This window comes from Bombina bombina, chromosome 1, assembly GCF_027579735.1.
Source record: "Bombina bombina isolate aBomBom1 chromosome 1, aBomBom1.pri, whole genome shotgun sequence".
Classification (NCBI taxonomy): domain Eukaryota; kingdom Metazoa; phylum Chordata; class Amphibia; order Anura; family Bombinatoridae; genus Bombina; species Bombina bombina.
The window spans coordinates 871,634,922-871,647,479 of record NC_069499.1 but is presented as its reverse complement, the minus strand read 5'-3'; the positions used below and the strand labels follow the sequence as shown (position 1 = coordinate 871,647,479).

The 12,558-nt window shown below is 38.0% G+C and overlaps 1 protein-coding gene across 1 annotated transcript; it reads left to right on the top strand.

Moving 5' to 3' along the window:
• Positions 1–208: 208 nt before the first annotated feature.
• LOC128661442 (leukotriene B4 receptor 1-like) lies at positions 209–1,495 on the top strand. The gene has a single exon (XM_053715697.1). It carries the CDS (start codon positions 209–211, stop codon positions 1,220–1,222), a length of 1,014 nt encoding a protein of 337 aa, XP_053571672.1. The 3' UTR covers positions 1,223–1,495.
• Positions 1,496–12,558: the final 11,063 nt, after the last annotated feature.

Below are 12,558 nucleotides of genomic sequence, written 5' to 3'. Positions count from 1 at the left end.
AATCCATGCCAGAAGAGTGAATCCCTACACAGAGATGGTTGTTTAAAGGTCTTTGGTAATACAATGGATTATATTATTTGATATTCACTTGCGAAGTAATTCTTCTCGCTACCACTGTGAAGTTTCTGTGTCTGGAATAAGAATTATCTGCCAATAGACTTTCATCAACTTTTGGAAGAAAAAAATTAAATTCGTTATAGTGCTGATAATGTCATCAAATAATCAGAGCTCAGAGATGGAAAATCTAAGTCCAGAGAGCATTACTGTGTGTATTGTATTCTCTTTGGCATCCGTTATTGGGATTCCAGGGAATCTGGTCGTCATTTGGAGTATCTGCGGTATTCTAAAATCTTGCTCCTGCACTACCATTTTGATCTTAAATCTTGCTTTTGCAGACCTCATTGTCCTGGCTACATTACCCATCTGGATTTACTCATTTGCTGACCACTGGGTGTTTGGGGTCACATTCTGCAAGGCTCTAGCATACCTAATCTACTCAAGCATGTATGCCAGCCTTTTTCTCATCACACTAATGAGCATTGAACGCTATCTTGCTGTCTTTCAACCTTTTGCCCTGCAGAAGTGGGACAGGCAGAAGGTATTTCTGAAAGTCATCATAATCATCTGGATACTGGCAGCAATGTTTGGCATTCAGATCCTCCCATTTCAAAAAACTCATGAGGTAGAAGGTAGACTGCAGTGCACCTTACGTGACTACAAATCAAGTGCACAGAAGATAGCCTGTCGTGTCATTGAAACTCTATTTGGATTCTTCATTCCGTTTTGCATTATCTGTACCTGCTATGTCTGCCTGAGGAGGAGGATACAAAAAATTAATTATAAAGCTAAGCAGAAGTCTGATGCTTTAATCGCAAGTGTCGTTATAGCTTTTTGCCTTTGCTGGATTCCCCAACACATTTGCAATCTTCTGGACATTTTCTCAGTCCTGTTTGAAACTTCACATCCAGATCTCTCAAGTACTCTTGAGGAAATTACAGAAACAGGCGGGACCATTTCAGGCGCTTTTGCGTTCCTTAGCAGCTGTGTGAACCCAATATTATATGCTTTTGCGGCACGTAAGTTTCGCAGCCATACAAAGTTCTCCCAGTTGGTCAAGCTTTTTGAGAATGTGGCATCTTTAGAACCATCCCAGAACCCAAAGAGGGAGACAGAAGGAACACAAACTGACAACAGCAATGACATGGGTGTGATAGAACTATAAGATATCCTAAAACCATAGGATAGATGCTTTTCTTAGGTATTTCACAATCATGGTGGTAGAATAGGCTAAATCCAAAATCATGTGAAAAGAGTGAGAAAATATCTAAAAAATGACAACCAATTCACTTTTTTATTTCTAATTATTTGTTTCTGCTTAACAAACCAAACACATACACCAAATGTAAAGTTGTCATTTGTCAAGTATGTCAACTGGCTATCCAATAAAAATTGACCCTTAAATGTCTAGTTTTTAGCTCCTCTGAACAGTGGTAAATATCACATATGACACAAATAAAATGACATAACGCATTCAAAAAATGCTCAAATTTGTAAGAACATTTTTTTTGTTGCACTATTGTTTGCACATAAGTATCGGGTTGATCACAATCCTTTAGAAAAGCTTATTAAATAAATTATGTACAAAAATTCCCATAGTACTTTGATGGGGTATTTTGTAGAAATTTGTTGGAAAAAACTTTTCTAAAGGATTGTGATGGACTCCTATGTATTCAACATCTTCAAAGGGGTTAAAAAATAGTTAAAGTCAGGGGTTAAACACACAGTTATATGCAACCAACAGAGAAATAATAAAATACAATAATACTTTAGAACATTTCTTTGTTGCATTTTTATGTTGCATTAAAATGTGGTGTAACTTCTTCTTTTTTTTTTTTAATGTGTTTCTCTCAACACATGGGTTATTCTCAAAATAACTGTGTGTTACCAACAGCCAAGGGAATAAACTCATTACTCTGTGAATGTTACTAGCACTGAAAGGAAAGAAAAATGGCTGCACCACCCAAAGACTTTAGACTTATAATGCACATATCTTTTAAGACTACCTACGCATGCATGTAAAACCATTTCATTATATCCAATGATTTGTATTTTCTTTTTATAAAGGGTCTTATGAAAACCAGTATCATAAAATCGACTGCTTAGTTTCATGCAATTGTTACAGAAACACAATATAGGTGCTTGTGTGCGTGTGTGTTTCTGTGTGTGTGTGTGTGCGTTTGTGTTTCTGTGTGTGTGTGTGTGTGCGCACGTGTGTTTCTGTATGTGTGTGCGTGTGTGTTTCTGTGTGTGTGCGCACGTGTGTTTTAAATAAATAGTCAGTTATAAAATATTTGGTAACGGGCTTGTGGGTTTTTATTCCCTAGGTCAGACAAAAACTGTTTTTTTTTCCTTTGTAAATACTTTCTGTGCTTATGCTTTAATATCTACAACTTGCTGAGTTGCAATCATGTGACTAAGGGAATTAGGTTTCCAAGCGTCTGCTTAATTTGCAGAAATTTTGATGAGAAATATAAAATACACATTTTGCTTTTGCTCTTTGGGTGTTTACATACTCAGCATAAAAAGGATAGTTACCCTATGAATTTTCAACATACAACGTACATAACCCTGATTATAAAGTCATAGTGGTCAGAGGGGCAAATGTTGCTGTTTATAACCAAACATAAGAATTCACTCTTGATGGCAAGCAGATTATTGTAAAATTATATGCAACTCTCTCATGTTCCACAGTGGCATTGCTTGTTATGCTTGACAAATTTTATTTTTGCCCCCACCAGAAATTTTCCTGCAGAAATCCATGAATTGAAATGTGATGTTAAAAAGACCAGCATTGTACCTGACCCTCACTCATATCAAATCACGTGTATAAGCTGATATATATATATATATATATATATATACACAGTATATATATATGCACCAGGAAGGTGTCTAATTGGCAGTTGAACGCAAGTCCAGTGCATACGTACCAATATGCTTCTAATGTGCTCCAAGATAAATGTGCCCAAGACATTAATCTTCAAATAACAATACAGTTCCCAGTAATAATCTGGCATGAAAATCAATTTCTATATTAATGATCTTATATTCGAGTTCCTTATGTATTAATACCACAACCCCACATTTCTTATTGGTGCCTGTAGTAGTAATCACTTCCCCTACCCATTTTATCTTGAGTTTAGCAGCTTCCTGTTCATTAAGATGTGTTTGCTGGAGAAAAAACAGGTCTGGTTTCTGTTTAGCCAGAGTTTTAATGATTAATTTCTGTTTAGCCGGAGAGGAAATCCCTCCTACATATCAGAATAACATCTTAAATCCATCTGCCATCATATTATCATACAGATATTATACCAGGAACAATAGACCATAACCAGGAGAGCAAAAAAAAAAGAAAAGAAAAAATGATTGAGATAAAATACGGCAAGGGAGGAGTCCCCCACTCCTCCCTTGCCGTATTTTATCTCAATCATTTTTTCTTTTCTTTTTTTTTTGCTCTCCTGGTTATGGTCTATTGTTCCTGGTATAATATCTGTATGATAATATGATGGCAGATGGATTTAAGCGAGAGGCAAAAAAAAAAAAACCTTTATTAAAAACACAATATATCTAGTATTTCGTTTAACATCTAATAACAAAACCAAATAAGTTAACAGGTTCCTACTGGTCTTACGGACCAACAATAGCATACTTCGGTATTTAACATAAAGTACAACCATAAAGCCTTTATATAATCTTTAACTTGCAGTATCCTATTGTTTCCGAACACAGGAGGGGGGGGGTCTCAGCTCTCTTGAACAATTTAAATAGTTCTAATTTCTCTTGGAATTTTAATAACTTAAATATATACATCCTAGATCTTTGGGACCCATCCTCTGAGATTTTTTTTGGACCGATTCTATGTGCTCTTTCAATAGCCTGGGGTAAGAGCTGAGATGGCATACCTAAGGCCTGGGGTAATGTGGTGGACGTAAATTTAATTAGGTCTTCAAACTCCGGTTATTCAGGCTGGCCTACAATTCTAATGTTATTTTACTTGGAGCGATCTTCCAGATCCTCCAGGCGTAGTTTCATACTATTCACTTTGGCATCCTGTTTTTTAATCATATTCTCTTGGGCATTTGTCAGCCGTATAGGAATCAGTCCAGGGTGTAACCCAACTGCTAGTGTGAAAAGTAAAACACGCGCTAGCACACTGAGAAATAACCAGGACGTGACCCACTCAGGAAACAAATAAAGCAGGGTACAAAATAATAAATGTTCTTTAAAGCAGGTTTGCAACAAATAAGGGATAAGGTCCCTTTAAGTAGATTTGAATCCAACAGATAAACAAAGTTCCTTTAAGCAGGTTTGAAATAAATTAAAGGAAATGTCCCTTTAAGCAAGTTTGCAACAAACAAAATATAAATGTTCTCTTTAGCAGATTTGTAAAAGGAAATGTCCCTTTAAGCAGGTTTGCAACAAACAAATGATAAATGTTCTCTTTAGCAGATTTGTAAAAGGAAATGTCCCTTTAAGCAGGTTTGAAACAAATAAATGATCCTTTTTAGCAATTTTATAATGAACAAAAGAAGCTGTCCCTTTAAGCAATACTTTAGCAAGTTTGAAGACAAAAGCAGATTCAGACAGGCAAGGGTTAATATATTTATCCAGGAGACTGATAGAGGGTCAAGGCATAAGCAAGGTCAGGCAGGCAATGGTCGGAATCCAGGAGACAGTTTGAGGGTCAAGGCATAAGCAAGGTCAGGCAGGCAATGGCCGGTATCCAGGAGACAGTTTGAGGGTCAAGGCATAAGCAAGGTCAGGCAGGCAATGGTCGGTATCCAGGAGACAATTTGAGGGTCTAGGCATAAGCAAGGTCAGGCAGGCAATAGTTGGTATTCCAGGAGACAGAATAGGGGTCTTAGGTAAGCAAAAGACAGACAGGTTCAGAAATAGTACTCACGACTCAGTATAAAACAAACAGGCCCTGAGAAAGATCTCCCGCCGTGGTTTAAAGGCAGGAGCGGCGACATAATCAGAGGGAGTGTCAGAGGACGCGTCACGTTGCTAGGCAACGTGACGTAATCCACACAGAGAGGATCCGGGAGCCGTGGCGACACGGCAATGAACGGAAGGTTCATGACAGCACCCCCCCTCAAGGACCCCTCCGGGGGACAGGACCAGGCCTAGTAGGATGAGTCTTGTGGAAGGCCTTAATTAAATCAGGAGTGTTCACTTGTTGGGCTGGCTCCCAGGATCGTTCCGTGACTGGATAACCTTTCCAATGGATGAGATAATACAATTTCTTGCCACGAAGTTTGGAATCTAGAATGTGGCTGACCTCAAATTCAGGGTGTCCATGAATAAAAAGAGGTAGAGGTTTGGACATAGGTTTAGAATACCTTTTAGACAACATAGGTTTCAGAAGAGAAACGTGAAATACAGGATGGGCTTTGAGAGTCTTGGGTAAAGCTATCCTGTAAGCAGTAGAACATACTTGACCCAATATTCGGAAAGGACCCACATATCGTGGTCCCAATTTGGTAGAAGGTTGTTTGAGGTGAAGATGACGTGAAGAAATCCAAACCTTATCGCCAGGCCGATATTTGGGAGCCTTCTTCCGTCGAAGATCTGAAAAGAACTTGTAACGTATAGAAGCTTGAGAAAGAATAAGACGTATTCTCCGCCCATGATGAGTTAACCTTCGGGCAGATAGATCAGAAGCAGGATTTTCTGTGGAAGAAGTATGCAGAGGAAACGTTCTGGGTTGAAATCCATAGGCCGCATGAAAAGGAGAGGTCTGAAGAGAGGAATTATATCGGGCGTTATGAGCCAATTCTGCTAATGGGAGATAAGAAGTCCAGTTAGAGTGATGATGGTCCACATAATGTCTAAGATAAGTTTCAAGGCACTGGTTTACCCTTTCGGTCTGGCCATTAGATTGTAGATGATGAGAAGTAGACAAAGAGATTGTTGTTCCAAAGTGTTTACAGAGTGATCTCCAAAACCAAGAAACAAATTGTACCCCTCTATCCAAAACTATAAAAACCCATGTAATCTCACAATATGCAAAACAAAAAGTTCAGAAAGTCTTTTGGCAGATGGTAAACCAGGTAAGGGAATGAAATGAACAGTCTTAGTGAACCTGTCAACTACCACCCAAATAGTGTTGTTTCCAGCTGAAAGAGGAAGATCGGTAATAAAGTCCATGGATACATGAGTCCAAGACTGATGGGGTATGGGTAACGGTTGAAGCAAACCTGAAGTAAGTTGACGAGGAGTCTTATTGGTGGCACATTGTGTGCATACTGAGACATAATCTTTAACATCTTGAGTGAGAGTAGGCCACCAGACATGTTGTTTGAGATTCCGAGCGGTTTTACTGATGCCAGGATGTCCAGAGAGGGGACTATCATGAGCCCAATATAGGATCTTGGAACGAAGACGTTCAGGAACAAAGAGTAGACCATCAGGAGGTTTACAAGACAAAGGAAGATCCTTCTGAACAGACTGTAAATCTTGTAACCAAGAAGTTGATAACTGGGATATGACTTTATGAGGTTGAAGGATGGTACCTGACTCAGGGATCGAAGTATCTTGAAATTGTCTGGAAAGGGCGTCAGCTTTAATATTCTTAGAACCTGGTATATATGACAGATTGTAGTGAAAACGTGAGAAGAATAAAGACCAACGTGCTTGCCTGGAATTCAATCGTTTGGCCATTGGAGATATGAAAGGTTTTTATGATCAGTGAGTATGGAAAACGGCAAAGAAGTACCCTCCAGCCAATGTCTCCATTCGTCCATGGCCATTTTAATGGCAAGCAACTCTTTATTGCCTACGTCATAGTTTAATTCAGAAGGAGAGAATTTCTTAGAGAAGAATCCAACAGGATGAATCTTTCCTGTATCAGGTATTCGTTGGGAAAGAACAGCCCCAGCAGCAACAGAGGAAGCATCCACTTCTAAGATGAATTGAAAGTCTGGATTTGGGTGACGGAGAATAGGTGCAGAAGAAAAAGCTTCTTTAAGAGACTCAAAAGCCTCAACAGCCTCAGGAGGCCATTCTTTGCCATGTTGCCCCTTTCTAGTGAGAGAAGTAAGAGGTAAAGTAATAGTTGCAAAACCTTTGATGAATTTCCTGTAATAACTGGCGAAGCCCAGAAAACGTTGCAGAGCTTTAAGAGAATCAGGTCTAGGCCAATCCAAAATGGCAGAAAGTTTAGTTGGATCCATTTCAAATCCAGATTCAGATATTACATAACCCAGAAAGGGTATGGATTTTTGATGGAATGAACATTTCTCCAGTTTAGCAAACAGATGGTTGTCTCTTAAATGTTGAAGTACCCTCCTGACGTGGTGCACATGGTCTTGGTGGTTTTGAGAAAAAATCAGGATATCGTCAAGGTATATGATGACAAAGATATTTAGAAAATAACGAAAAATCTAATTCACAAAATGTTGAAAAACAGCAGGAGCATTACACAGCCCAAAAGGCATGACCAGATACTCATAATGCCCAAATCGAGTGTTAAAGGCTGTCTTCCATTCATCACCCTTACGCATACGGATAAGATTGTATGCACCACGTAGATCTAGTTTGGTAAATATGGTGGATCCTTGAAGATAAGTAAACAATTCACGAATAAGGGGTAGAGGATAACTGTTCTTGATGGTTATTTGATTTAGACCTCTATAATCGATACAGGGTCGCAGTCCGCCATCCTTCTTTCCTACAAACAAGAAACTCCTTGTTCCCCCCTGATGATTGATATAAGCTACAGTCGTGATGTTGTCCGGGAGTAGAGTAGTTGCACAGGTAGGCCTGTTCTTCAGCTCCGGAAAGTATGGGCAATATGTGAACTATAAGCCTCCCTTTAGAAGTAATTTGGCCGGTTTAGAGCACTTTTGTGTAGTTTAGAGCCCGGAGCTCTGCAGGCGTGCTTCTGTTCAGCATGGCGTTTAGCTCCACCCCCTTCCAGGTTATTGAAATTGTATTTGTTGCTGCTGACAATTAGATTTTGCACCTACAAATATACATTTTCAGTTGGTTACAGAATAAAGGGGGAACCAAACATTTCTACTTAAAAGTGCATTTTTTTTTTGTTCTTTGATATATTTATTTTTCTGCTATATAGAAGCATTTTACTATGCATGCTAGCAAGATTGGAAAAAAAGTATTTACACAGTTCCAAAAGTCAGTTTGTAAAAGCAACAGTGCATATACATATAGGGCCAGATTACTTTGTTAGGGACAAATCAAGAGTTAACATTTTTAACTGTTGTCTTGTGCCCATAGTGAAAATAAAGCTTTGAATGCACTAATTTATGTGCTTGTCCATAGTAATGTAGTGTTTCAACTTGATCATTCTGTGCATACCACACGCAATGCTCAAAAAAAGCTGAAGTAATCTTTTACAGCAACTGGAAGCGGTCTACTTAAGCACTTAACTGGCCATTATAGTGTTAAAATTACATACACCAATGGTTTAGACCTTGTAATTTTTTTTATTTTTAAAGCTTACAATAGATATGAGCATGATCGAAAAATTTGTTTCGGTTCGGTTCGGATTGATTCGGATTTTTTCGAATTTTGGTTTGTATCGATTCGAATTCGGCAACATTTGAATGAATTTGTTTCGGATTTATTCAGATTCGAATAAATTCGGCTGAATTTGGTTCGATTCGGTTTGGATCGGTTCCGAAATTCGGAATTTCGGTATGTGTTAGGTGGGATATGCTGTGTATTAGACTAGTATTATGTACTGTATACCCATAGCAGAGTGATATAACCTAAAACCTAATATACTGTACAATACTAGTGTAATACACAGCCATCCGAATCTACCGAATAAAGTCAGTAGTTAAGAGCTTTATGGGCTAACACCGGAATATAAAGCTCTTAACTACAGTGCTACAAAGTACACTAACACCCATAAACTACCTATGAACCACTAAACCGAGGCCCCCCCACATCGCAAACACTATTATAAAATTATTTAACCCCTAATCTGCCAACCGGACACCGCCGCCATCTACATTATAGCTATGAACCCCTAATCTGCTGTCCCTAACATCGCCAACACCTACATTATAGTTATTAACCCCTAATCTGCACCCCCCCAACGTCACCGCAACCTAACTACATGTATTAACCCTTAATCTGCCGACCGGACATCGCCGCCACTATAATAAATGTATTAACCCCTAAACCGCCGCACTCCCGCCTCGCAAACACTATAATAAATTTTATTAACCCCTAATCTGCCCCCCCCAACATTGCCGCAACCTAACTACAAGTATTAACCCCTAATCTGCCGACCGGACCTTGCAGCGAATATAATAAATGTATTAACCCCTAAACCGCCGCACTCCCGCCTCACAAACACTTTAATAAATTCTATTAACCCCTAATCTGCCCCCCCCCAACGTCGCCGCAACCTAACTACAAGTATTAACCCTTAATCTGCTGACCGGACATCGCCGCCATGCTCTGCCCCCCCATAATCTGCCCCCCCAACGTTGCCGCAACCTAACTACAAGTATTAACCCCTAATCTGCCGACCGGAACTCGCAGTGAATATAATAAATTTATTAACCCCTAAACCGCCGCACTCCCGCCTCACAAACACTATAATAAATTTTATTAACCCCTAATCTGCCCACCCCAATGTCGCCGCAACCTAACTACAAGTATTAACCCATAATCTGCTGACCGGACATCGCCGCCATGATAATAAATGTATTAACCCCTAAACCGCTGCACTCCTGTCTCGCAAACACTATAATAAATTTTATTAACCCTTAATCTGCCCTCCCTAACATCGCCACCACCTACCTACAATAATTAACCCCTAATCCCCCGCCCCCAACGTCGCCGCTACTATAATAAAGTTATTAACCCCTAAACCTAAGTCTAACCCTAACCCTAACACCCCCCTAACATAAATATAATTTAAATAAAACGAAATAAATTTACTATAATTAAATAAATTAATCCTATTTAAAACTAAATACTTACCTAGAAAATAAACCCTAATATAGCTACAATATAACTAATAGTTACATTGTAGCTATTTTAGGATTTATATTTATTTTACAGGCAACTTTGTATTTATTTTAACTAGGTACAATAGTTATTAAATAGTTATTAACTATTTAATAACTACCTAGCTAAAATAAATACAAATTTACCTGTAAAATAAATCCTAACCTAAGTTACAAATATACCTAACACTACACTATCATTAAATTAATTAAATAAATTAATCCTATTTAAAACTAAATACTTACCTGTAAAATAAACCATAATATAGCTACAATATAACTAATAGTTACATTGTAGTTATTTTAGGATTTATATTTATTTTACAGGCAACTTTGTATTTATTTTAACTAGGTACAATAGCTATTAAATAGTTATTAACTATTTAATAGCTACCTAGTTAAAATAATTACAAAATTACCTGTAAAATAAATCCTAACCTAAGTTACAATTAAACCTAACACTACACTATCCTTAAATAAATTAAATAAATTAACTACAAGTACCTACAATTACCTACAATTAAATAAACTAAACTAAATTACAAAAACAAAACACTAAATTACAAAAAATAAAAAAAGATTACAAGAATTTTAAGCTAATTACACCTACTCTAAGCCCCCTAATAAAATAACAAAGCCCCCAAAATAAAAAAAAATCCTACCCTTATCTAAATTACAAAAGTTAACAGCTCTATTACCTTACCAGCCCTTAAAAGCGCTTTTTGCGGGGCATGCCCCAAAGTAATCAGCTCTTTTGCCTGTAAAAAAAAAACACAATACCACCCCCAACATTACAACCCACCACCCACATACCCCTACTCTAACCCAAACCCCCCTTAAATAAACCTAACACTACCCCCCTGAAGATCTCCCTACCTTGAGTCGTGTTCACCCAGCCGGGCCGAAGTCTTCATCCGATGGGGCAGAAGAGGACATCCAGACTGGCAGAAGTCTTCATCCAAGCGGGGCAAGAAGAGGTCTTCCATCCATCAGAAGTCTTCATCCAGGCGGCATCTTCTATCTTCATCCATCTGGAGCGGAGCGGCAGCATCCTGAAGACATCCGACGCGGAGCATCCTCTTCTTTCTTGATCCGACGACTAAATGACGGTACCTTTAAGTGACGTCATCCAAGATGGCGTCCCTTGAATTCCGATTGGCTGATAGGATTCTATCAGCCAATCGGAATTAAGGTAGGAAAAATCTGATTGGCTGATTCATCAGCCAATAGAATGCAAGGTCAATCTGATTGGCTGATTGGATCAGCCAATCGGATTGAACTTCAATCTGATTGGCTGATTGAATCAACCAATCAGATTTTTCCTACTTTAATTCCGATTGGCTGATAGAATCCTATAAGCCAATCGGAATTCAAGGGACGCCATCTTGGATGAAGTCACTTAAAGGTACCGTCATTTAGTCGTCGGATCAAGAAAGAAGAGGATGCTCCGCGTCGGATGTCTTCAGGATGCTGCCGCTCTGCTCCGGATGGATGAAGATAGAAGATGCCGCCTGGAGACTTCTGATGGATGGAAGACCTCTTCTTGCCCCGCTTGGATGAAGACTTCTGCCGGTCTGGATGTCCTCTTCTGCCCCATCGGATGAAGACTTTGGCCCGGCTGGGTGAACACGACTCAAGGTAGGGAGATCTTCAGGGGGGTAGTGTTAGGTTTATTTAAGGGGGGTTTGGGTTAGAGTAGGGGTATGTGGGTGGTGGGTTGTAATGTTGGGGGGTGGTATTGTGTTTTTTTTTTACAGGCAAAAGAGCTGATTACTTTGGGGCATGCCCCGCAAAAAAAGACCTTTTAAGGGCTGGTAAGGTAATAGAGCTGTTAACTTTTGTAATTTAGATTAGGGTAGGGAATTTTTTTTATTTTGGGGGGCTTTATTATTTTATTAGGGGGCTTAGAGTAGGTGTAATTAGCTTAAAATTCTTGTAATCTTTTTTATTTTTTGTAATTTAGTGTTTTTTTTGTACTTTAGTTTAGTTTATTTAATTGTATTTAATTGTAGGAACTTGTAGTTAATTTATTTAATTTATTTAATGGTAGTGTAGTGTTAGGTTTAATTGTAACTTAGGTTAGGATTTATTTTACAGGTAATTTTGTAATTATTTAAATTAGGTAGCTATTAAATAGTTATTAACTATTTAATAGCTATTGTACCTAGTTAAAATAAATACAAAGTTGCCTGTAAAATAAATATAAATCCTAAAATAGCTACAATGTAACTAATAGTTATATTGTAGCTATATTAGGGTTTATTTTACAGGTAAGTATTTAGTTTTAAATAGGATTAATTTTATTTATTTAATTAATTTAATGATAGTGTAGTGTTAGGTATAATTGTAACTTAGGTTAGGATTTGTTTTACAGGTAAATTTGTATTTATTTTAACTAGGAAGTTATTAAATAGTTCATAACTATTTAATAACTATTGTACCTAGTTAAAATAAATACAAAGTTGCCTGTAAAATAAATAACTATTAGTTATATTGTAGCTATATTAGGGTT